Source organism: Parasteatoda tepidariorum, chromosome 6, assembly GCF_982258835.1.
Source record: "Parasteatoda tepidariorum strain Cologne lab strain chromosome 6, Ptep-v5.0, whole genome shotgun sequence".
Lineage (NCBI taxonomy): Eukaryota > Metazoa > Arthropoda > Arachnida > Araneae > Theridiidae > Parasteatoda > Parasteatoda tepidariorum.
Window position 1 is genome coordinate 111,234,672 of NC_141760.1, and position 27,719 is coordinate 111,262,390.

The 27,719-nt window shown below is 27.7% G+C and overlaps 1 protein-coding gene across 1 annotated transcript; it reads left to right on the forward strand.

Annotated features, from left to right (window-relative positions):
* On the forward strand, positions 1-27,719 carry LOC147808278 (cell adhesion molecule Dscam2-like). Its single transcript, XM_087166966.1, has 10 exons — positions 1-52; positions 1,020-1,310; positions 5,182-5,472; positions 9,253-9,546; positions 13,677-13,967; positions 14,796-14,951; positions 17,684-17,974; positions 20,583-20,873; positions 25,845-26,135; positions 27,685-27,719. Exons 1-10 carry the CDS (start codon positions 1-3, stop codon positions 27,717-27,719), a joined length of 2,283 nt encoding a protein of 760 aa, XP_087023092.1.

Consider the following 27,719-nt stretch of genomic DNA (forward strand, 5'->3'; position numbering starts at 1 on the left):
ATGAGCTGTTTACCACTTTCAATCCTTGTTAGCTGCGTTCTTCTTGTGAACGGTAAGTTTCAACTTACATTAATTACTATTTAAAAGCTACTACAAATGTATGTCAGGAAAAAAAACATTTTAAGTTCTAAATGTTCTTCCCTTGAAATTAAATTACAAGTTTTTAGCATCAATTTTTTTTTTAAATTGCAATTTTTTTCCTGTTGTTAATGATATGATTAATATTGATGCTCTAACACTAAAAAACACTGTATATTGATTTTTTTCTAATCTTTATGATCTTTTATGAATGAAATTGTTTAACCTCCCTTATATTTTACATAAGTTTTAAATAAATAATACAGCCCGAAAACTCTTTAAGAATTTGTTATAAATATAAAATAAACTTGATAATTTCAAAAATAATACGTTTGAATTTGTTTGTTAGTTCAAATTTATTTAGGTTGTAGTAATTGGTAAAAAAGTGTATACTAACATTAAATTTCACACAAAAGTAATTATTTCATGTATATTAAAATAAATTTAGTTAAAAATATTCAAAAATAATTTCAATTTTAAAAAATCTAGCTTGTATATAGGGTTACTTTTTTCATTAAAGGGTTTTTTACTTAAAGCGTTGTTAGGATTTTATAGGAAGGGTTTATTTCGAGACATTGATAAACTATTTGTTCTACGATTTCATGTCGAAAAGGAAAAAAATAAGAAGAAATGTCTTTTCTTATCAATATCTGTCTATGAAATTGAACAAAATCTTCTTAGTGACGAAAGAACATTAATCTTAAAACAAGAAACTAATAAATTCAATATTAAAAACTTGCAAACGCCATTTTAATAATATCGTCTGGCCATTAGGACTAATAGGTGTTATACGTATTCTCTAAGTTATTAATGCAATGGTATAAGTATTTTACATATTAATATATTAAATTCAGTTACTTAATAATCTTATCTCCCTATATTTACTTAACATTAGACGTTTTACTTAATACTCTTTTGTATGAACCTTTATGTAATTGTAGGTGCCCGACCACCAATTGTGAAAGCTTTTCAGTTCACGGGCGAGATTCGTTTTGGGTTCCGTGCGATGGTTATGTGTGCCGTCATCACCGGAGATTCGCCCTTCCAGTTTCAGTGGTTCAAGGATGGTACTCAACTTCAAGAGAATGACAAAATTGCCATAAAAACACCTGATGAGTTCTCTTCTATTCTCACCATAAAAAGCTTGGATTCTCTCAGCAACGGTAACTACACTTGTAGAGTGTCTAACGCTGCAGGTTTCGATGAAAAGTCAGACATGCTCCAGATCAAAGGTACATATTTATAATCCCTTTAAATTTGGAAACTATTTCCCAACATCATTGAGATTTTGTTTACATTTCTCGTGTACTTTGTATTTTCAATAAAATAAGTAGTATTATTCTGTTTACCTTCGAATCTTTTGTACGTGTTAGAATAGAATTAGTCGAATTTAAGTGATGATCAGTACATACATATTCAAATACTATATTATGACTTATATTTCGTATGCGTGAACATAAGTGCTGTAGATTTTACACGCTCATGACAACAAATCTGTAGAAATACTTTCTTCTGTCACTTATTTTTTATTGCTGGGTGTATCTGATTTTAAATTTATGCGTTGGAGATAATATACTGATTGAAATCCTATTTCATGTATTTGGTATGCGAAAACAGTTTTGTCCCAAGAATATTATGATTTTGTTTAGTTTTTTTCTGTTCTTTAAATAAGAATTCTAGAAATCTTTGCATGTGTGCAAATGAATATAAGCATTGATGATAACATTCCTTACTCTTTTGTATGTGTAAGTATACATGCCGTTGAACCATTGATAGTATTTGAATCCAGTCATGTGACATAGTTTTTCAATATATGAATGAAAGTGCTGCCGATTTTATATGTTGATAATATGATATTTAATAGATGCTGTAATACAGTGCTCCCCAACCTTTTTATCCCGGCTCACCGATCATCGTTTGATAATTTTACCATGGTCCGCTGAGAAGGGGAGAGGGTCGTTGATTGTTTATATTTTGTATTCCAACATGCATTGTATTTCCAACATGCATAATTAAAAATACAATTAAATACGCAGTATTGTTTAGCCTTTATCTGACGTTCCTCAGCTCCTTGGACCGAGCGTTAAAATTCACTGCTGTCATATTTGTCATATGAATGCAAATGCAATATAGTATTAAATAAATTCATTTGCATTCACTTCATCGATGTTATGAAAACTGTTTCTGGAACTAATGTAAAATTAAAAGCAAAAAGTAAATGAAACAATAAACTAATAAAATAAAATAAATTAATGCATTTTTGTATTACTGAACCAATTTTGTAATAAATATTTTCATTAAAGAAAAATGCACAGCATTCAAATATCATTATGCTGATTATTTATCTTAGATTTATATTATAGCATCTTATATCATGCATTTACATTGTATCTTATCTTATAAGTGTATTTTATATTAACATATATTTATGTCATTAGTTCTCTTTTGCTTAAATGCACTAAAGTTAAATTTTTTATCACACTTTTGTAATACAGAAAGCCTTATGTTACAGAAAGGCACTTATGTTACAGTAAGGCACTTCTTTTACTAGGCAATTGTGCAGTTAGTTCTATGCAGATTAAAGCATCTTGACAGATGATACAGTGGTGGCTATGTGTTTAGCATATCGTACACCGGCCACTTTTACTGCCCGAAATAGCTCATTCAGAATACCATATATAGAAACACAGCCCTTCACAATGATTGCTTAGTGCTTTAACCATTGAACCATTGTGGCTAACATTATATCATACATTTTCATTACATCTAATATGCTTATACGTTCTTTTCTTAGAAATGTAACGCACGTTTTGTTTGTCTTAGAGCGAATAAAGTTTATGTAAAGTGCAAGTTTTGATAACTATTCGTACAGAAATTGTTTACCATGATTCGCACAAGCCTGAATTGAAATATTTAATTGCAGGAAAAATTAAAGGAGAAAACAAATTTAACTGAAATGTTATAACAGCGATACTTCTGAATTGGTTTCTCGAATTAAAAGAGACTTTTGAACTGAGAACATAAGGCTGTACGCAAATAATTTTTATTTCTTATTGATCCGTATATTTCTAACTTAATAATAGACTGTAATTTCGGAACAATGATTGATAAACAAAAAGCAAATATGTGGGCTTTACCACGAAATCTTGTCAAATTAGTTTGATATTAAAAATTTGGATTTTATATTGATGTTATTCCCTTTTATAAATCACAATAGTTTTACTTTGATGCTTCATGCATATAAATATTTTAAATTAGGTGTCTAAAATATTTGTATTAATATATTATCGTTATTATTAAGTCAAATATAATCGCAGTTTGATTTTTTTTTTATAATTAAGTTCGCTGTTTTTTAGTTTTCTTTTCTTTATTTATCTACTACGGATAAACTTATAGTTAGAATTATTTAATTTGCTAATTTTTAGTTTTTATTTTTGATTGTTTCATATTCCGTTTCCACATTAAGTTTTAATATAGAATTTCAGCATCTATTATTAAAATCAGAGCATTTTAGAAATTTATGCAAATAAAAATATTTACTTCATTTCTTTGTATTGTTCGTATTTTTATAGTTCATATGTTAATAGTTCATTTGTTTGTAATGCTCAAACTTTTATTTGGGGAATGATGTTTATAAATATATGTTTAGTATAATAAAAATAGAGAAATTAATGTTATAAATGTTTAGTATAATTTAATCAGTTTTAATCCGCAACCTATATGTATACTGTCTTTAAACTAGCGTATTTAAAAAACATTTTCTCACATGCAAAATGTGTTACAGAAATAATACGTTATGTTAAATGTATCACCAATATTGGAATTACTCGTTTTAAATTCATTATCTGACACTATGTGGCGCTAGTATACCATGAAACTGCTTGATGCAGTTGGTTAGCTATTTTGTTATTGTTGGTAAATTCACGGTAGCTCTGCGTATGAGTATAATTCTTGCTATAAGTTATGCTGTTAAGTACAGACTTTGTTGCTCATTTAGAATAATCATACACACTGCGTCTCTAGCCAAGCATCTTTATTTCCTTCTCTCTGCAGAAGCTTTGTAATTGTGTGAAATGATCTGTTTACCACTTTCAATCCTTGTTAGCTGCGTTCTTCTTGTGAACGGTAAGTTGTAACTTAAATTTTTAACTATTTAAGAGTTTTCATAAATGCACTTTTAAAACAAAACATTATAAGTTGTAATTGTGCTTCCCTTGCAAATTTAACATAATTTTTCTTTAAAATTTGCAATTTTTTTTTTGTTGTTGATGATATAATAAATATTGATGTTCTAAGAGTGAGGAACACCATTTGTGAATATTTTTCCTATTCCTCAAAAACCAAATATTTTATACTAACTTCTGTCTTACTTAAGTTTGAATGAATAATGCCCCAAACTCTCAAGAATTTATTTTACATATAAAATAAAAGATGATTTTTTTTTTTTTTTTTTTTTTGAAAATCATGTATTTGTATTTGCTAGCTAATTTAAATTCTTTCAGGTAATAGTAGTTGGTAGGAAAAAGAGTGTACTAATTTTGAATTTCAAATAAAATTAGCTATTTCCTAAATATTAAAATAGTTTTACTGAAAAGAGTGCAAGCAAATTTTCTATTCTAAATTAATAAGCTTGTCTAAAGCGTTACTTTTTTTCATTTGAAGGATTTTTTTCTTCTCAAAGTGCTGTTATGCTTTGAATTGTAAGGGTAACATTGATAAGCGAACATTGAACATTGGATTAAACATTCAAAACGTTGACAAGCAAGCTTCTTCTCGATGATTTCATTTATAAGGAGAAAGGAAAATAGAACATTTAACATTAAAAAGATAAATAAAGCAATTCTTAGTATTATAACTTTGAAAACACAATTTTTTTTTTCAATTTTTATTTCTAATGGTTTAACAGTGTCTCGCTATTAGGACTTCAATTATTAGGTTTTATTAGGTTTTAACTCTAATTTATTAGAAGAATGTAGGTGTACACGTATCTTATTTATTGGTTTATTAATTTTATTTTTCTTAAAAATCGTACCTTCATTTGTTTACTAAATGTAAGACATTTACGATTTACACTCCTTTACATGAACATTCATGAATGTGTAGGTGCCAGACCACCGATTGTGAAACCTTTTCAGTTCACGGGTGAGATTCGTTCTGGGTTCCGTGCGATGGTTATGTGTGCCGTCATCACCGGAGATTCGCCTTTCCAGTTTCAGTGGTTCAAAGATGGAATTCAACTTCAAGAGAATGACAAAATTGGTATAAAAATGAATGATGAATTCTCTTCTATTCTCACCATAAAAAGCTTGGATTCTCTCAGCAACGGTAACTACACTTGTAGAGTGTCAAACGCTGCAGGTTTCGATGAAAAATCGGACATTCTCCAGATGAAAGGTACATATTTACCATCCCCTTAATTTTGGAAAATATTTCTCAACATCATGGAGTTTTTGTTTACATTCTCTTTGTACTTGTCTAACATTTTTCGTATTTTTTTATGAAATAAGTAGGTTTGTTTCGCCTTACAATTTTACTTTAAAATCTTTAAAATAAAAGAAGTGACCATAGTAACATATATATTCGTATACTCTCTTATGTCATATATTTTATATGCGTGAGTACAGTTGTTATTCAATTGTCACGCTGATGATTTTATCGATAGAAATACTTTCTTGTGTCGCATATTTTGTATGCGAGAACAACAGTTTTGTCCCAAGAACATTAGTTACTTTTCACCTGTTCTTCAAATTGAAATGCTACTAATCTTTGTGTGCGTGTGTATGCAAATGAATGTAAGCATTGATGATAACATATGTATTTCTTACTCTTTTGTATGTGTAAGTTTAAATGTAAGTTGAACCGTTGATAGTATATGAATCCAGTGATGTGAATCAGATTTTATATATATAAGTATAGGTGTTACCAATTTTATATGTTGATGATATATTTATTTAATGCTGTAATACAGTAATCCCCGACCTTCGTATCGCCGCTCACCGGTCATAGTTTGATAATTTTATCATAACTCGCCGAGAAATGGAGAAGGTCCTTGATGGCTTACATTTTAAATTTAATTTCATTTAAACATGCCTTCAAAATGAAATACTAATACATTCGCAGTATTGGTGATATTCCTCAGCTCCACGGAACGTGAGTTGGAGACCACTGCTGATAAATATGTCATTTGTATGCAAAAGCAAATTCACTCGCATTCACTTTATTGTGATGTGATGAAAACTATTTTTGGAAATAATGTTAGTTTCAAAGCAAAAAATAAGTAAAATAATACTAAATCAATTATAAATAAAGTAAATTAATGCATTTTAGTATTATTGGACAGTCTTTGCAATCAATATTTTTATTAAAAAATAATTCATTGCATTGAAAAATCACTAAACAGCTTACATGTCTTAGATTTCCATTATAGCAACTTATATCATGCATTTACATTATAATATGTTATCTAATAAGTTTACTCTATATTAACATACATTTACGTCATAACCTCTCCTTTTATAAAATGTTCTGAAATTCTTTGTTGCATTTTTTTATTATATTTTTGTGCTATATCCTGCATTATATTATAGAAAAACACTTCCTCAACCAGAGGGGTTTAACATATCGTGAACCGGCCTCTTTTCCTTTAGAGTAAGTCTATTCTGAATATCAGGGATAAAACCACAGTCCTTCACAAGGATGGCTCAATGCCTTAACCTCTAAACCGTTGTGGTTTACATTATATCACACGTTTGCATTATATCTTATATGCGCATACCTTCCTATCTTGAAAATGTAACGCACGTTTTGTTTGACTTAGAATGAATAAAAATGAATTTTAGTGCAAGTTTTGATATGTATTCGTTTAGAAAAATTATTAACTTAGATAACAGTTCCAACCCTTCTTCAGAAGTTGTTTACCATGATTCGAACAAGCCAGAATTAAAATATTGAATCACAGAAAAAATTGAAACCGAAGACAAATTTAACTGAAATGTTATGCCAGAAAAACTTCTGAATTGGTTTCTCAAATTTTAGTTAAAAAATACGTTTGAACTGAAACATAAAGTTGTACGCAAATAATTATTATTTCTTATTGATCCGTATTTTTATCTAAATAATATAGACTATAGTTTCGGGACTATAATTAATAAACAAGAAACAAATATGTGGGTCATACCACGAAATCTTGTCAAAATACTCTGATAAAAAAATTTTTGGATTTTATACTGATGTTATTCTCGTTTAAAAATCACAATGGTTTTATTTTGATGCTTCATATATATAAACAATTTTAATTAGAAGTATAAATTTTTTGTAATAATATATTATCATTATTAGAAAGTCAAATTAAATCGCATTTCGATTTTTCTTTATAATTATGTTCGCTGCTTTTTAGTTTCGTTTTTTTTTATTTATCTACTTTCCATAAACTTGTAGTTAAATTTATTTAATTTACTAATCCTCTTGTATTTGTTTCGCATTTCGTTTTACAAGTTTTAATATTCAGTTTCAGCATCTATTATTAAAATTATGTGTATTTAAAAAATTCTTATAAATAAAAATAATTGCTTCGTATGTCTGTAATGTCCGTATGTTTATAGTTAATATGTTAATAATTCATAAGTTTGTAATGTTTAAACATTTATTTAAGCAACAATAATAATCGTGTGGGTCTGTATGAATGTAATCACCGTCTTGTTTATAAGTTTTTAGTGCAATTTAAACAGTTCTAATCGGCTACTTATATGTATACTGTCATTAAACTAGCGTATTTAAAATACATTTTGTAGCTTACAAAACATGTAAAACAAATTTAATGCACATAATACGTTATATTAAATGTATCATCAATATTGGAATTAAACGTTTTCAGTTTATTCTCTGACACTATGTGGCGCTAGTATACCATGAAGCTGCTTGATGCTGTTGGTTAGCTATTTTGTTATTGTTGGTAAATTCACGGTAGCTCTGCGTATGAGTATAATTCTTAAAGTTATGCTGTTAAGTACAGACTTCGTTTCTTATTTAGAGTAATCATACAAACTGTATCTCTAGGCAATCATCTTAATTTCATTCTCTCTGCAGACGCTTTGTATTTGTGTTGAAATGATCTGTTTACCACTTTCAATCCTTGTTAGCTGCGTTCTTCTTGTTAACGGTAAGTTTCAACTTAAATTAATAACTGTTTAGGAGTTTTCATAAATGTACTCCCGAAAAAAAACATTTTAAGTTCTAAATATTGTTCTCTTGCAATAAGATTACAAGTTTTTAGCATCATTTTTTCTTAAAACTTGCATTTTTTTCCCTTGTGGCTTATGGTGTGGTTAATATTGATTCTCTAACACAGAGAAACATAAAATATGGATTATTTTTTCTAATCCTTAACAATCTGTTGTGCTAACTTGCATTTTACGTAAGTTTAAATAAATAATACAGCCCCAAAATTCTTTAATTCATTTTATATATAAAATAAAAGTAATATTTTCGAAAATCATATATTTTAATTTGCCTGTTAGTCTAAATTTATTTATTTAATAGTAATTGGTAAGAAAATTATGTACCAATATTAAATTTCAAATAAAAATAATTGCTTCATATTTATCAGAATATATTTAGTTGAAAATATTCAATAATAATTTTAATTTTAAATTATCTAGCTTGTGTAAAGGGTTACTTTTTTCTTTTAAAGAATTTTTTACTTAAAGCGTTGTTAAGTTTTTTATAGAAGGGTTTATTTCGAGACATTGGCTACTTGTTCGATAATTTCATTTCGAAAGGGAAAAAATAAGTTGTAATTTCATTTGTTATCAATTTCTGCCGAAGAATTGTGCAAAATTTTCTCACTGACGAAGGAACATTTATCTTAAAATGAGAAACCAATAAATTCACAACATTAAAAATTAGCAAACGCCATGTTATTTATTTATTTATTTTCAATCCATCTTCTTAACAGTTTAACATTGTCTTGCCATGAGGTCTTCAATTAATAGATTTTATACGTATTTTCTATGTTATTAATGGAATGCAGGTGTATATATATTTTATATATTAATTTAATAATTTTATATATTAATTTAATAATTTTATTTATTTCAAAAGCTAACTTACTTATATTTACTCAATATGAAACATTACATTTTAGACTTTTTTGTACGAACCTTCATGTAATTGTAGGTGCCAGACCACCGATTGTGAAACCTTTTCAGTTCACAGGAAAGATTCGTTCTGGGTTCCGTACGATGGTTATGTGTGCAGTCGTAGACGGTGATTCGCCCTTCCAGTTTCAGTGGTTCAAAGATGGAACTCAACTTCAAGAGAATGATAAAATTACCATGACAAAAACGCCTGATGAGTTCTCATCTATTCTCACCATAAAAAGCTTAAATTCTCTCAGCAACGGTAACTACACTTGTAGAGTGTCTAACGCTGCAGGTTTCGATGAAAAGTCAGACATTCTCCAGATGAAAGGTACATATTTGCAAACCCTTTAATTTTGAAAAGTATTTCCCAATATCATTGAGGTTTTATTTACATTTCTCTTGTACTTATGTACATTCTTTTTAATATATCTCTTTTATATAAGTAGTATTATTCAGCTTACGTTCGAATATTTTGTATGCGTTGGACAAGAATCAGTCGAATTTAAGTGATGATCATAACATACATATTCGAACACTCTCTTATGACTCATATTATGTTTGCGTAAGCATAAATGCAATAGAATTCCCACGCTGATGATAACAAATCAATAGAAATACTTTCTTATGTGACTTACTTAGTATTGCTGAATATATTTGATTCGTTGGAGATAATATATCGATTGAAATCCTAACTTATGTAATTGGTATGCAACCACAGTTTTGTCTAAGAGTATTAAGATTTTGTTAATTTTTTTTTCTGTTTATTAAATACTGATTCCATAAATCTTTGATGCTTACAAGTAAACATAGGCATTGATGATAACATTCCTTACTCTTTTGTATGTGTGAGTATAAGTGCAAGTTGAACCGTTGATAGTATTTGAATCCCGGCATGTGACACAGATTGTATATATATGAGTATAAGTGCTGCCTATTTTGTACGTTGATGATATATATATTTAACGATGTAATACATTACTCTCCTACCTTGTTATCGTCGCACACCGCTCATCGTTTGATAATTTCATCGTGCCCCGCTAAGAAAGGGAGTGGGACGTTGGTTGCTTATATTTCAGATTATTTTGATTTAATAATTTTAATTTCATTGTATTTCCTGCATGCCTTCAAAATATAATACTATTACATGCGCAGTAGTAGCGAGCCTTTAGGTGACGTTCTTCAGCTCCACAAACAAAAAATGATTAGTTACTGTAAAACATTTCAATGTAAACGTGTGGTTTTGATTGCACATTAAAATGTGCTTAATGATAATTATGGTTGAAAATGTATTCTTTTGCAAGCGTTCAATGAACTGATGCGTTTTCGTATTACCTAACCATCTTTGAAATAAAAATTTCTATTAAAAAATAATGCACTGCGTTTTAAAATAACTATACTGCTTATATATCTTATATTTACATAGAATATCTTATATGATATATTTACATAGAATATCTTATATGATATATTTACATAGAATATCTTATATGATATATTTACATTGTATCATATCTTATAATTGTACTTCATCTTCATATTAACACATATTTACGTCATTGGCTCTCGTTTCATAAAATGTATTAAATTAAATTTTTTTTATCATATCTTAGAATTATATCTAGCATTATATTACTGTAAAGCGGTTCCTTAACCACGGGAGTGAGGTTCATGGAGTTTAACGCCCCTTGACAGCCTCTTTTACTATCTGAACAAGCACATTCAGATCCCCATGGATAGATCCCCAGATCTTCATAAATATGACTCAGTGCTTTAACCACTGGACATTGTGGCTACCATTATGTCATACTTTTGCATTATATCTTAAATGTTCATGCGTTTTTACCATAGAAGTGTAATGCACGTTTTGTTTGATTTAGAATGAATAAAAGTTATATAAAGTACAAGTTTTGATAACTATTCCTTTTTAGAAAAAGTACTAATTTAGTTAAAGGATCCATTCTTTCTGAAGAAGTTGTCTTCCATGATTCGCACAAGCCTGAATTAACATATATAATTCCAAAAAATTTTAAAGTATAAGACAAATTTAACTGTAATGTTATACCAGCTATACTTCAGAATTGGTTTTTCGAATTTTAGTTAAAAGAGACGTCTGAACTAAAAGTATATACGCAAATAATAATTATTTCTTACTGATAAGTATATTTTTATCTTAATAATATCGACAACAATATCGGGACTATGATTTAAAAACAAGTGAGCCATACTACGATATCTTATCAAATTAATTTGATATAAAAAGTTTGGATTTAATATTGATGTTATTCCCTTTTATAAATCACAATTGTTTTACTTTAATGTTCCATGCTTGTAAAACTTTTAAATTCGACGTCTATAATGTTTGTATTGATATATTATCGTTATTATGAAGTCAAATATAATCGCAGTTCGATTTTTTTTATGACTGTTGTCGCGGACTTTTATTTTCGTTTTTTTTTACTTAGCTACTAATGATAAACTGTAGTTAAATTTATTAATTTTACAAGTTTTTTTATATTTGACTGTTTTACACTCTGTTTTGTATGATCTAATACTCAGTTTCAGCATCTATTATTAAAATTAGGTGTATTTTAGAAATTTATACAAATAAAAATTTACTTCTTATGTTTGTAATATTCATATGCTTATAGTTCATATGTTAATAGTTCATATGTTTGTTATGTTAAAACTTTTATTTTGAAAAATTAAAATTATGTGGATCTGGAAAAGAATTATCACACGTTGCTTATAAATTAATTTATTTAATTTACTAATTCTGTTATATCTGGTTGTTTCATATTCCGTTTTACAAGCCCCAATATTCAGTTTTAGCATGTATTATTTGAATAAGGCTTATTTCAACAATATCGCATTAGAAATTTATGCAAATAAAAATATTTATTTCATATGTTTTTATTGTTTGTATGTTTATAGTTCATATGTTTATAATGTTTAAGCTTTTATTTCAGAAATGATAATCGTGAAGGTTTGGAAAAAATAATCACACCTTGTTTATAAATTTTTAGCACTATTTAATCAGTTTTAATCCTGTACTTTATATGCACACTGTCAACAAACTAGCCTATTTAAATACCCTTTCGCTCTTGCAAAATGTGTAAAATAAATTTGATGCAAATAATACGTTAAATTAAATGAATGGCCATTATTGGAATCAATCGTTTTAAATTTATTATCTGACACTATGTGGCGCTAGTATACCATGAAGCTGCTTGATACTGTTGGTTAGCTATTGTGTTATTGTTGGTGAATTCACGGTAGCTCAGTCTATGAGTATGATTCTTACACTTATGTCGTTAAGTACAGACTTTGTTGCTTATTTAGAGTAATCATACGAACTGTGTGTCAAGCCAAGCATCTTTATAGCATTCTTCTCTGCTGACGTTTTGTAATTGTGTGAAATGATCTGTTTACCACTTTCAATCCTTGTTAGCGGCGTTCTTCTTGTTAACGGTAAGTTTCAATTTAAATTAATAACTATATTTAAGAGTTATCACAAATGTACTACCGAAACAAAACATTTTAAGTTCTAAATGTTGCTTCCTTGCAAAGAAATGACAAGTTTTTAAAGCCATTTTTTCTTAAAATTTGCAATTTTTTCTTGTTGTTGATGATACGATTAATATTGATGCTCTAACAGTAACATTGAATATTGATTTTTTTTCTAATCCTTAAGAATCAAATTGTTTATACTAAATTATACTTACATAAGTTTAAATAAATAATTCAGTTTCAAAATTCCATAAAAATATATTTTATACATAAAGTAAGCGTGATATTTTTGAAAGTAATACATTTGAATTTGCTGATTAGTTAAAATTTATTTAGGTTATTAGTTCGTGATAAAAAGTGTATACTAATATTAAATTTCTCATAAAAATGATTATTTCAGATATCTTAAAATAGATTTATTTAAAAATCAAATTTTAAATTATTTATCTTGTTTTTTTCATTTAAAGAATTTTTTTACTTAAGCGTTGTTATGTTTTTATAGGAATGGTTTATTTCGAGACATTGATAAGCTTTTTGCTCGACAATTTCATGTCGAAAGGGAAAATTTCTTTTGTTATCAATTACTGCCGATGAAATTGCACAAAAACTACTCAATAACGAAGGAACATTTATCTTAAAATAAGAAACTAATAAAATCACAAAATTAAAAATTTGCAAACGCCATTTTATTTTAAATTTGTATTATTTTTTCATTATAAGTTCCTAACAGTTCAGCATTGTCCAACCAATAGGACTTCAATTATTAGGTTTTATTCCTATTCTCTAAGTTATTAAAGGAATGCAAGTGGATATGTATCTTACTTATTTGCTTATTTTATTTAACAAGCTTGTATTATTTAATGCATTTACTTACTTGTTTACTACTTGTAATTACTTAATGTAGGACATTACATTGTATACTCTTTAAATTGAAATTTCGTGTAATTGTAGGTGCCCGACCACCAATTGTGAATCCTTTTCAGTTTACGGGTGATATTCGTTTTGGGTTCCGTGCGATGGTTATGTGTGCCGTCATGAACGGAGATTCGCCCTTTCAGTTTCAGTGGTTCAAAGATGGAACTCAACTTCAAGAGAATGACAAAATTGGTATAAAAATGAATGATGAGTTCTCTTCTATTCTGACCATAAAAAGCTTGGATTCTCTCAGCAACGGTAACTACACTTGTAGAGTGTCAAACGCTGCAGGTTTCGATGAAAAGTCAGACATTCTCCAGATGAAAGGTACATATTTACAATACCCTGAATTTCTGAAAGCATTGCCCAACATCATTGAGACTATATTTACGTTTCCTTAGTACTTACGTACATTCATTTTCATTTTTTTTTATAAAATAAGCAGTATTAGTCAGCTTACTTTCAAATGAGTCAAATTTAAGTGATGATCATAACATACATATTCGAAATTATCTTATGACTTATATTTGTATGCGTGAACATGCTTGCTATAGAGTTTACACGCTGATAATCAGTAGAAATATTTTCTTGTGACGCTAATTTTGTATTGCTGAGTATATTTGATTTTAAATTTATACGTGAACATACCGATTGAAATCTTCTCTTATGTATTTGGTATGAGACTACAGTTTCGTCCCAAGAATATTAATATTTTGTTTATTTTTATATTGTATTTTTTAAAATTGGAATTTCATAAATCTTTGCATGCGTATGAGGGCAAATGAATATAAGCATCGATGATAACATATGTATTTCTTACTTTTTTGTATGTGTAAGTATATATGCAGTTGAACCGTAGATAGTATTTGAATCCAGTCATGTGACCTAGATTTTCTATATATGACGAAACGTGCTGTTGATTTCATTTGATGATAATATGATATTTAATAGATGCTGTAATACAGTGCTCCCCAACCTTTTTATCGTCGATCACCAGTCATCGTTTGATAATTTTACCATGGTCCGCTGAGAATGGGAGAGGGTCGCTGATTGTTTATATTTCAGACTGTTTTGATTTAATGATTTTTTATTCCTTGTATTTCCAACATGCCTTAATAAAATACAATAACATGCGCACTATTGGTGCGCTTTTAGGTAACTTTCCACAGCTCCACAAACCAAGTGTTAAAGTTCACTGCTGTAATATTTGTCATTTGAATGCAAGATCAGTGAAAGATAAGTTTACTGTCATTCACTTCACGGGTGTTATTAAAACTGTTTCAGGAACTGATGTAAGACTGAAAGCAAAAAGTAAGAGAAACAATAACTAAATGAATGAAATAAAATAAACTAATGCATTTTCGTATTACTTTGCAATAAATATTATTGCTATAAAATAACGTACCACATTAAAATATTATTATACTGCTTATGTATTTTAGATTTATCTTATAATAATTACTTACTTTACAAGTGAGTTCAGATCCCCATGGATAGAACCCCAGATCTTCATAAATATGACTCAGTGCTTTAACAACTGAACCATTGTGGCTACCGTAATACCATACGTTTTCATTATATCTTATATGCTCATGCATTCTTATCATAGAAGTGTAATGCACCTTTTGTTATATTTAGAATGAATAAAAGATACATAAAGTACAAGTTTTGATAACTAATCGCTTAGAAGGAGTATGAATTCATGTAAAGGTTTTATCCTTTCTTCAGAAGTTGTTTACAATGATTCCCACTAGCCGGAATGAAAATATTTAATTACAAGAAAAGTAGAAGACAAATTTAACTAACAAATTTATACTAATGATACTTCTGAATTGGTTTCTCGAATTTTAGTTGAAAGCTACGTTTGATCTGAAAACATGAAGTCGTACGTAAATAATTATTATTTCTTATTGATCCGTATATTTTCGACCTAATAATAGACAATAATATTGGGACTATAATTGATTAACAAGAAACAAATACAAATACGAGGGCCATACCACGAAATTTTGACAAATTACATTATATAAAAAGTTTGGATTTCATATTAATGTTATTCCCTTTTATAATTCACAATAGTTTTACTTTGATGTTTCATACATATGAACATTTTAAATGAGACGTCTGAAATTTTTGTACTAATATACTATCGTTATTATACAGTCGAATATAATCTCAGTTGATTTTTTTATATGTATAATTGTGTTCACTGATTTTTAGTTCCGATTTTTTCTATTTATCTACTACAGATAAACTTATAGTTAAATTTATTTAACTTACTAATTCTGTTTCATCTGATTGTTTTATATTCCGTTTTACAAGCCCCAATAATCGTTTCAGCATCTATTATTTAAATTAGGCGTATTTCAAAAATATTTAATTAAAAATTTATGCAAATAAAAATATTTATTTCATTTGTTTTTATTGTTCGTATGTTTATGGTTCATATGCTTATAATGTTTAAGCTTTTATTTCAGAAATGATAATCGTGTGGATCTGGAAAAAATAATCACACCTTGTTAATAAATTTTTAGTACAATTTAATCAGTTCTAATCAGGTCTGCACACTGTCATCAAACTAGCCTATTTATAATACACTTTCTCGCGTGCAAAATGTGTAACAGAAATTTGATGCAAATAATACGTTATATTAAATGTATCATCAATATTGGAATTACACGCTTTCATTTTATTCTCTGACACTATGTGGCGCTAGTATACCATGAAGCTGCTTGATGCTGTTGGTTAGCTATTTTGTTATTGTCGGTAAATTCACTGTAGCTCTGCGTATGAGTATAATTCTTAAAGTTATGCTGTTAAGTACAAACTTTATTGCTAATTTAGAGTAATCATACAAACTGTGTCTCTAGCCAAGCATCCATATTTCATTCTCTCTGCTGACGCTTTGTAATTGTGTTGAAATGATCTGTTTACTACTCTCAATCCTTGTTAGCTGCGTTCTTCTTGTTAATGGTAAGTTTCAAATTAAATTAATAACTATATTTATAAGTTACCATAAATGTTTTACCGAAGCAAAACATTTTAAGTAGTAAATGTTGTTCCCTTGCAATGAAATTTAACAGCGTTCTTTTTTTTTTAATTCTAATTTTTTCTTGTTGTTAATGATATGATTAATATTGATGCTATAATACTAAAAAATACTACATATGGATTTATTTTCTAATCCATAGCAATCAAATCGTTCATACTATTTCATATTTAACATAAGTTTGAATTAATAATACAGCTTCAAATTTCCGCGAGAATTTTTTTAATGCATAAAATAAACGTGATATTTTTGAAAATTATACATTTGGTTAGTGTAAATTCCTTTAGGTAATAGTAATTGGTAAGAAAATTGTGAACTAATATTTAATTTCACATAAAAATAATCATTTCATGTACATTAAAATAGATTTATTTAAAAATATTCAAATATAATTCCAATTTTAATTTATTTAGCGTGTGTAAAATGTTACCTTTTTCATTTAACAAATTTTTTACTTAAAGCGTTGTTAGGTTTTTATAGGAAGGGTTTATTTCAAAATATTGATCAGCTACTAGTTCGATAATTTCATTTCGAAAGGGAAAAAATAAGTTGTAATTTCTTTTGTTTTTAATTTCTGCCGATGTAATTGTACAAAATCTCCTCAATAACGAAGTAATATTTATGTTATGTTCCTAATTATGTATGTTCCTAAGAGTTTATCATTGTTTAGCCATTAGGACTTTAATTATTAGATTTTATTCTCTAAGCTATTAATGGAATGCAGGTGGATATATATCTTATTTATTTATTTATTAAATTTATTTTATTTATTAAATTTATTTAATTTATTAAATTTATTTTATTTATTAAATTTATTTTATTTATTAAATTTATTTAATTTATTAAATTTATTTTATTTATTAAATTTATCTTATTTATTAAATTTATTTTACTTATTAGATTTATTTTATTAAAAAAATTAATATTGTTATATTTACTTAATGTAAGACATTACAGTTTATACTCATTTGTATGAACGTTCATGTAATTGTAGGTGCCCGGCCACCAATTGTGAAACCTTTTCAGTTCACGGGAGAGATTCGTTTTGGTTTCCGTGTGATGGTTATGTGTGTCGTCATGAACGGAGATTCGCCCTTTCAGTTTCAGTGGTTCAAAGATGGAACTCAACTTCAAGAGAATGACAAAATTGCCATAAAAACGAATGATGAGTTCTCTTCTTTTCTTACCATAAAAAGTTTGGATTCTCTCAGCAACGGTAACTACACTTGTAGAGTGTCCAACGCTGCAGGTTTCGATGAAAAATCAGACATTCTCCAGATTAAAGGTAAATATTTACAATCCCTTTAATTTTGGAAAGTATTTGCCAACAGCATTGAGTTTTATTTTAACGTTTCCTTCGTACTTATTTACTTTGCTTTGTATTCTTTTATGAAATAAATATTATTGTTTCAGCTTATAATTTTACTTACGAATCTTTTGTACGCGTTATCAGTCAAATTTATAGTGGTGATTATGTTGTTGTTGTTTCTAACACTACTTGCCAATTATCACCAAACCTACTTGGTTTTCTTCAGTAGCAAGATCTATTGCCGAGAAAATGGTTTCAGACGCACACATGTCGCTAATATATGGCGGATTCCAACATCATAGAATCTTTGTTCACATTTATCTTGTACTTATGTACATTCCTTTGTATTACTTATAAAATAAGTAGTATTATTCAGCTAATATTCAAATCTTTTGTATGCGTAAAAATCGAATCAATCGAATTTAAGTGATGATTCCTATTCGAACTTCGAATTATTTGTATGCGTGAGTTTACACACTGATGATACCAATATAGAAATAGTTGATTGCTCAAATTTATATCGTTGATTGCTTATATTTTTATCGTTAATTGCTTATAATTTAGATTGTTTTGTTTCAATAATTTTATCTTCCTTGTATTTCCAACATGTTTTAATAGAATACAATTACGTGTGCTGCATTGGTGCACCTATATGTGACGTTCCTCAGCTCCACAGACCGAGCGTTAAAGTTCACTGCTGTAATATTTGTCATTTGAATGCAAAAACAATATTGTGAGAGATAAGTTCACTTGCATTTACTTTATTGATGCTATGAAAACTGTTTCTGGAATTTATCTAGGAATCGCTAATTTTAATTTTCGGTAATTTTTATTTATTATTGTTGCTAAACGTATAGTTAAATTTATTTTGGGCAGTAACACAATAAAAATTTATACAAATAAAAATATTTACTTTATATGTTAAGAATATTCAAGCGTTTATATATGAAATGATAATTATGTGGGTCTGAAAAATAATAATGTCATCTTGGTTTTATAAATTTATGTACGGTTTAATCAGTTCTTAGCCGCTAGTTATTTGTATACAATTATTAAACTATTGTATTTAAAATACACTTTATCACGTGCAAGATGCGTAAAACCAATTTGATGCACATAATACGTCATTTTAAATGTATCACCAATATTAAAATTAAGCATTTTCATTTTATTCTCTGACACTATGGGGCGCTAGTATACCATGAAGCTGCTTGATGCTCTTGGTTAGCTATTGTGTTATTGTTGGTAAATTCACGGTAGCTCTGCGTATGAGTTTAATTCTTGAAGTTATGCTATTAAGTACAAACTTTCTTGCTTATTTAGAGTAATAATACAAACTGTGTTTCTAGCCAAGCATCTTTATTTCATTCTCTCTACAGACGCTTTGTAATTGTGTGAAATGATCTGTTTACCACTTTCAATCCTTGTTAGCTGCGTTCTTCTTGTTAACGGTAAGTTCCAACTTAATAACTATTTAGGATTTTCCATAAATGTACTCCCGAAAAAAAAACATTTTAAGTTCTAAATGTTGTTCTCTTGTAATGAAATTACCAGTTTGTGACACTATTTTTTCTTAAAAATTTGCAAATTTTTCTTGTTGATGATATGATTAATATTGATTCTCAAACACTAAAAGATACTATATATGGATATTTTTATCTAATCCTTGAGAATATAGTTCTTTTTGTTAATTTCTGTTTGTTGTTTTAGTGAATAATACAGTCCCAAAACTCTTAAGAATTTATTTAATGTATAGAATAAACGTGATGTTTTCAAAAATCATATATTTGAATTTGCGTGTTAATTTAAATTCATTTTTGCTATAGTAATTGTTAAGAAAAATTGTGGATTAACATTAAATTTCAAATAAAAATAATTTCATATGTATTAAAATAGATTTAGTTAAAATTTTTCAAAAATAATTTCAATTTTAAGTTATTTAGCATGTGAAAATGATTACTTTCATTTAAAGAATTTTTTAATTAAACCGTGTTTAGGTTTTTATAGGAAGAGTTTATTTCGAAATATAGGTAAGCTACTTGTTCGACGATCTCATATCGAAGAGGAAAAACAAGAAGTAATTTCTTTTGTTTTCAATTTCTGCGATTAAATTGAACGAATTTCTCAAAATTATCTATCCACAATAACGAAAAAAACATTTTTTAAAAAAAAAAAAAAACGAGAATCCAATAAATTCACAATATAAAAAATTTGCGCACTAATTTTATTTATTTATTTATTTTCAACCTATCTTCTTAACAATATAGGACTGTCTCGCCATTAGAACTTTATTAATAGGTCTCATACCTATTCTTTAAGTTATTAGTGGAATGCAGGTGGATATGTATCTTATCTATCGATTTATTAAACTTATTTTATTGAAAAATCTTATCTTCTTAGATTTACTTAATATAAGACATTGCATTTTCTACTCTTTTATTTATTTACCTTCAGTTAATATACTCTATTCAGTTAATATATTCTTTTATTCAGCTAATTTACTCTATCTATTCAGCTAATATAAATTCTTATTTATTACTCTTTTATTTATTTAATTTATTTACCCTCATATAATTAATTGTAGGTGCCAGGCCACCAATTGTGAAACCTTTTCAATTCACGGGTGAGATTCGTTTAGGGTTCCGTGTGATGGTTATGTGTGCCGTCATGAACGGAGATTCGCCCTTCCAGTTTCAGTGGTTCAAAGATGATACTCAACTTCAAGAGAATGACAAAATTTCTATAAAAACGCCTGATGAGTTCTCTTCTTTTCTCACCATAAAAAACTTGGATTCTCTCAGCAACGGTAACTACACTTGTAGAGTGTCTAATGCTGCAGGTTTCGATGAAAAATCAGACATTCTCCAGATGAAAGGTACATATTTACAATCCTATAAATTTTTGAAAGTATTTGCCAACAACATTGAGTTTTGTTTTTGATCCTTTGTACTTATGTGCATTTATTGTATTTTTTATGAAATAAATATTATTGTTTCATCTTATAATTTTACTTACGAATCTTTTGCATGCATTAGTAGTCAAATTTAAGTGATGATTATGCTTGTTCTTTCTAATACCAGTTGCCAATTAGGAGCAAACCAGCTTGGTAGCACCATCTGTTGCCGAGAAAGTGATTTCAGCCACATAAACGTCACAACAGGTTTTTAGGATGGATCCATTCTTACATTCATTTATTCATCCACATTTTGACCTGAAGCAGAGAACTATCAATCTCCAATTCAGTACTCCTAGAGGTATTGATTTTTTCTAAATGGGAACTTGGGGGGACTTCGTTACCCAGACAGATTTAGCGTACACTATTCACTATTTACTACACGGAGATTTTTAGCCGGCGAGGATCCAACTCACGACTTTTCAGACATGGGCCAAACGCCCAACCTACGAGACTACCCCGTCTCAATAATGATATATATATATATATACATATATATATATATATATATATATATATATATATATATATATATATATATATATATATATATATATATATATATATATATATATATATATATATATATATATATATATATATATATATATATATATATATATATATATATATATATATATTCGAATACTTTTTATGACTCATTTTTTAAGCGTGAGTATAGATTCTGTTGAATTTAAGCGTTGATGATAACACGTCTATTGAAATGTTATCTTATGACGCATATTTTGAATGAAAATAAGGTTTTGAATAATATTTAGAATAATAATAATGAAATAAATATTATAGTTTCAGCTTATAATTTTACTTACAAATCTTTTGTAATACGTTAGCATAGAAGTCGTCAAATTTAAATCTTAATTATAACATATATATTCCAATATTCTTTATGACTCTTATTTCATATGCGTGAGCATAAATACTGTTGAATTTAAGCGTTGATGATAACACGTCTATTGAAATGTTATCTTATGACGCATAGTTTGAATGAAAATAAGGTTTTCAATAATGCGTAGAATAATAATAATGAATTAAACATTATTGTTTCAGCTTATAATTTCATCATAAAATCGTATTCGTTGGTATGGAAACAATTTAAGTTTTAATGATCATAACATGTATATTCGAATATTATCTTATGACATTTATTATCTATAGAATCGACACGCTGATGATAACATACCAATTGAAAAAATTTATTGTTTCACATATTTCATATGCGTAAGTGTACGTGTTTTTAAATTTATGCGTTGGGCAAAATCTTTTGACACGTATTTTGTTTGAGGCAAAAACAGTTTTGTTCCAAGAACATTAAGTTTTTGTTTACTTTTTTTCCTGTTCTTCAAATTTGGATTCTGTATGCCTTTTACTTTTTACCGCAATTTGATCTGGAAATTTTTACAGTGTGTACTTGCCTAACATCAAATACTGCAAGATACAACTTTGATGCATCAAAAGTAAAAGATAATCTTTTAACTTCAAGAAAATTAAAACTTAAATATGAAAGTGCGTTCAACTTATATGTAAAAAATATTTTAATCTATTCTTGAATAAAATCTCATATTATTTATTAGAATAATCAGACTTAATTTCATAAAACGTGAAACCAAAGACTTCATAAAATCTTTATTATACTTCCATTCGTTCTATCTTGGAGTTGTATCTGATGTTACTACCATAATAATTATAAGTATTATATTGAAAGAATTCAACATAATTTTATATTATAAAACAAAGCATAATTTTCATGATGCTTCAGCTTTTCAAGATTTATTTTGTTGAATTATTGAATAAAGTTTTTTATTTTATTTTCTATAACATTCTGAATGATAAAATTCTGTGAAACTATAACAAAATGAAAAATTAATTGCAAACTCGTTTTGTAAATGTAATAACGTAAATTATTTACGTGTTATTTTAGTATACATATAATTACGTTTAAGATTTTACAACATTTTAGCAAACATTGTTAAGACCTTTTTATTTTTATTACGTCTTTTAGTATTTATAGAAAATTGTGTTTAAATATTTCATTGTTGAAATGGCCTTTCTTTTTTTCACGTTGTACTAACTGGATTTTTTCTAACTGTAATGTGTGTGTGTCATTATTGTTCTCAAGATTTTATGTGGTTACTTGGGAATGACAATTGCTTGTATTAAGAATGATATGCAACTCTTAGGAATATAAAGTTACCAAGATTCCTAAATTTAAACTAAGCTTAAAAGTCATTCAATATTTAAGTTTCATTCAATACAATACTTGTGTTACAAGTCATTTACAACTTGCCATTTACAACGCCGCTACTGATATGACACGTGAAAAGCTTAGAATTTATTCGCGGAATTTTGTATGTTTCAGTGACTGAAAGCAAATTTGATTCTACGAAAGAGATAAAATTCGTCAATTAATTGCATTTCTTTCATAATGAGCTATCGATGGGGTTATTGTGGAATCTCTTTACCGAGATCCATAATTTTTTAACTGAATTTAAAAACCACCAGATATTTCTGTTAAATCCATTATATTACTTTTCTTTTCTTTTTCTGTCACTGTGTGGCGCTGCAATCCTGTTTACTGAGATTTTTACTGTAAAGTAGTTGGTAGCTTCATTTCATTTAGTGTCAACTGTTCGTATACACTTTATGTCTGACTATATGTAACTCGATAATCTTTTTGCGTTTGAATTGTTTTCATGTAGTCATAGCATTTTTATTTATTTCCATAATTTCTGTCGAATTCAATGTTGATAGCTGTTTTTGCTACAAACTATCAAACGCAATGATGGGACACAAGATCAAAATGATGCACTTTACAATCACTGCAAGTTGTTTTCTCCTTAGCTTCGGTAAGTGATATAATTTCATTGTTATACCGATTCGTTTATTACCATATTAAGATGATTTACTTTTATTTATGAGTTTCACATAATTTCTTTGGAGTTGCAATCATTTATCACTATTGTTAGTTTCATTTGAAACTAATTTTCGAGCTTATAAATTGTGCTATAATAACAACAAATAAGCAAAATATGCATTCAATTGCTCAGTTCATTAATGGAAGATTAATCAGAAATTTTTTTCTAACATTGTTCGGTTATTAATATAAACGGATTTAAATTGCAATCCACGGAAATTATTAAAACTCATTTCCATAGCGTTAACAGGTTAATTACTTTTCATCTGTCAAATTAATATCCAACAATTCACAAGATTTTAAACAATAGATATAGTATAAATCTAATAGGTAAGTGTTAGAACTATTAAATAAAAGCAATACCCATAATAATAATGTATCATGATAAATATCCTATAACTTAGGGATGGTATCCATGAAATACCTATAATTTTTATAAGTTTTAAATATGCGTATATTTTATGGGTAATAAATAGGTAATAAATTTTATCTATGTTCCACGGTAAATCTATATTATAAGGAAAATGATTACCAGGAAATTTTACCGGAAGTACGTTTTACTGTTGATGTATTTCCTCTCCCTCTGTTTGTATTTTATTAATATATTTAAATTAAATTTATTTTTTATATCGTTGAATACACCATACATCATTTTTACATTAGTTATTACATCATTTCTCACATCATACATTCATTTTTTTTAAATACTTATTTGCTTCCTTCAATTTAATCTCATTAAAGGTGGTTTATTAGCACACATTAAAGGTGGATTAAATAGCATTTCTTGTATAGGAAAAAAATCATTATTTTTAGTAGAAACTTTTTAAGAAACCTTTCTGTATTGTAGCACTAGCTGAAAAAAAATAATTTTGATGCTTTAATACTTATTTTAATGATCAGCAAAATTTGTAATTTTACAAAATGGTGTGCATTAGTTTTGATAATCTGAGCAAATTTTATGCCTTTTCACCCCCCCCCCCCCAAAAAAAAAATTTCATTGTTCGGTCACTCCCATTTTTCCTATTTTGAGCAAACTAAATTGCATGTGATCCAGTTAGCATACGCAAATAAATTATTAAAATTATTCTTATTAAAATTAAAAATTGAATTTTGAATTATTACTAAATAATCTCTTTGGCAAAATGATTTTTTTTCTCTTACAATAATCATAAGAAACAAGATTTGCGGAGCAATTTCAATAGCAACCGAACCAAATGATTAAGTTCTTTTTTTCTTCTCAAAATATCAGAAGCTAAAATAAAAACTAAATTTCGAGACCTTATAATTGAATTATTTTAATTTTGAAGTAACGGCTCGTTTAAAAAAGTTAAAATGTTTAAAAAGTTCTTTGCTCTGAAACAAAATTATCCTTAAACGGTTTTTCTCTAAAGACATCTAATTACTGCTTTCTATAAAAACTAATTTTTTCGGATATAATCGTAAAAGTTGAAAAAGAGATTATATCTTTCAGTTGCTACTTTTTCAAAATGTTAATTAATTTTAATTGTTTTTCAAATTTTTAAAAAAATTGAAATTTTTTAATTTTTTTCAAAATTGCTATTATTTTTATTATTTATTTAACATTTAAAAAAATGTTAATAAGACCTAAATCAAGTGAATGTCGACTTTCACCGGTGAATATCAACAATCACATAGTGGCTTTGTTAAATGTTCAAAATATTTGTTATATCTGATTTGATATTAATTTACTCCTTGATATAATTATATTTATTCGATATTTTAATATCTGCTGAGGATAGATTAGGAGAAACATCAGGGTTCAGAGTACCGGGCAGTGGCACTGAACCTTGACAAAAACATCAGTGTAGGGTATACCGGGCAAATGTATATCGGGCAGTGACATTTAACTAGACCTAGTATATATTTCGGACATTTAACAAGGCGATATACATATGTATAATAATATATATATTTATATATGTGTGGTATTTTGTTTGTAGGGTTGAAAGCGCCGAAAATTAACTCGATGCAGTTTTCGGAAAATCTTGAGATTGGTAAGAGAACGAGTCTGACGTGTACGGTGAGTGAAGGTGATTCTCCTTTTGAATTCTTGTGGTTCAAAGACGGATCATCACTACGTGAAACGGATTCCATTTCTATTGGAAAGTTTAATGATTTCACTTCAATACTCACCATCTCAAATCTTAAAGCAGAGAGTAATGGCAATTATTCGTGCCGAGCTTCAAATCATGTTGGATATGATCTCAAGTTTGACGTTTTAAACATGAAAGGTAGGGTTCTTCCATTTTGCTCACTAGTGTTTTTTGCTTTCATTAAAAACAATTAACTAACTTCACTTGATTAATTGTATTACTTCTCATTGCTAAGACTCTTAAGGAATGTTCGAAAATAAATCATAGTTTTTTATGACTTCAGCTGTTTTGTATATTTATTTATCTATATTCTTCAATAATTAAATAGGCTTTGTTCAAGACTTTATAAAAAATATTAATTATTATTTTTAATTTTACATTCTTATTTAATAAAATTGCTTCTGCTGTCTGTATATTTAATGTGCAATACTTTTATGTTCTTTTTCTGTCACTGTGTGGCGCTGCATTACTTTTTTACTTTTATTTTATGAGATTCTAGGTAGGTTAGTGATGTAACCCATTACTTGCATAAAGGTGCTTGTGTTATCCTCCATCGTTTATAAAGAGAATCCACTGGGTTTATTATTTTGAACTTTTTCATTTAAAAAAATTATTATTCTTGTATTTAAATCGAACATTTAAAGCGAGACCTCGGAATCACGCTTTGCAAGTTTTTCCTGACTTTTTCCGTTTCAATTTTTTTAGAGATTCGCGACAAGGAATCACCATAACCATGCACTCATTTACAAGAAGATCCTCCTTTTCAATTCGAAAGATTCAAAGATGCCCTCCAAAGCAGATTTGCTTAAAAATAACAGAATGTTTCTTAAACATTCTAATAGCAACAGAAATTATACATGTTACACCATTAATCATACGTTACGTGTAGCCCCTTCATCTGATTAAAAACCCGACCTTCAAAAACTTTACGAATCATATTTTTTCGTGAAATCATTTTGAGTAATTCGTTAATTTGATCATTTTCATTTTAATTGTTTATATTTTGACGTGTGAATTTATTGTGTTTTATAAAAAAAATATATATATTTTTTAAAATAAATATATTCTATTGTATAAAGTGTGAATTTTTTTCCCTACAAATACTGATTGATTATCATGCGAACACTAATAATTTGAACAGTTTATCACCAAGAAAACTTAAAAAGGCAACCGGAATTTATTTTTCTACATTCCAATGAAAACTTTAGGTACTTGTGAAAATTTTAGGCACTTGGGCATTGAAATATATTTTAATAACTGTTTAGTTTGACAAAATAATTCATGCCTTTCTATTTTTTTTTACTCGTTATACCTTTATGTTTATTTAATATAATTATTTTAATTAACTTCCAAGGTTTTGAAAATTATTTTATTATTTGAGGATTACACTTAGTTAGCATATCAATTTTTTTTTAATTATATATAGTTTAAAAATGCTTTATTTGAGTCTTTGAGTTAATCAAAACGTGTTTAAATTTGTTAAAATTATTACATAGCTTAAAAATGCTTTATTTTATGTATGTGAAGTTTTTTAGTTCGTTTTTAAACATTATGGCATGTTATAGAGGTCTAAAACATTTTTGTGCTCGGGGGCCCTGAATGGTATCAAGACCGCTTTGCAATGTATCCTTATCGGAAAGAGTCGGATATGTGATGTGATATGATATGATATGTGAAAACTTTTTAGATTTAGATAAAACAGGTAATGCAATCAAATTTTAA

Coding starts and splice junctions, on each gene's coding strand:
- LOC147808278 (XM_087166966.1), top strand. CDS start 1: ATGAGCTGTTTACCACTTTCAATCCTTGTTAGCTGCGTTCTTCTTGTG. Junction 13,968..14,795: donor AGACATTCTCCAGATGAAAG/GTACATATTTAC, acceptor GTGCGCTTTTAG/GTAACTTTCCACAGCTCCAC. Junction 14,952..17,683: donor TGTAAGACTGAAAGCAAAAA/GTAAGAGAAACA, acceptor ATGTAATTGTAG/GTGCCCGGCCACCAATTGTG.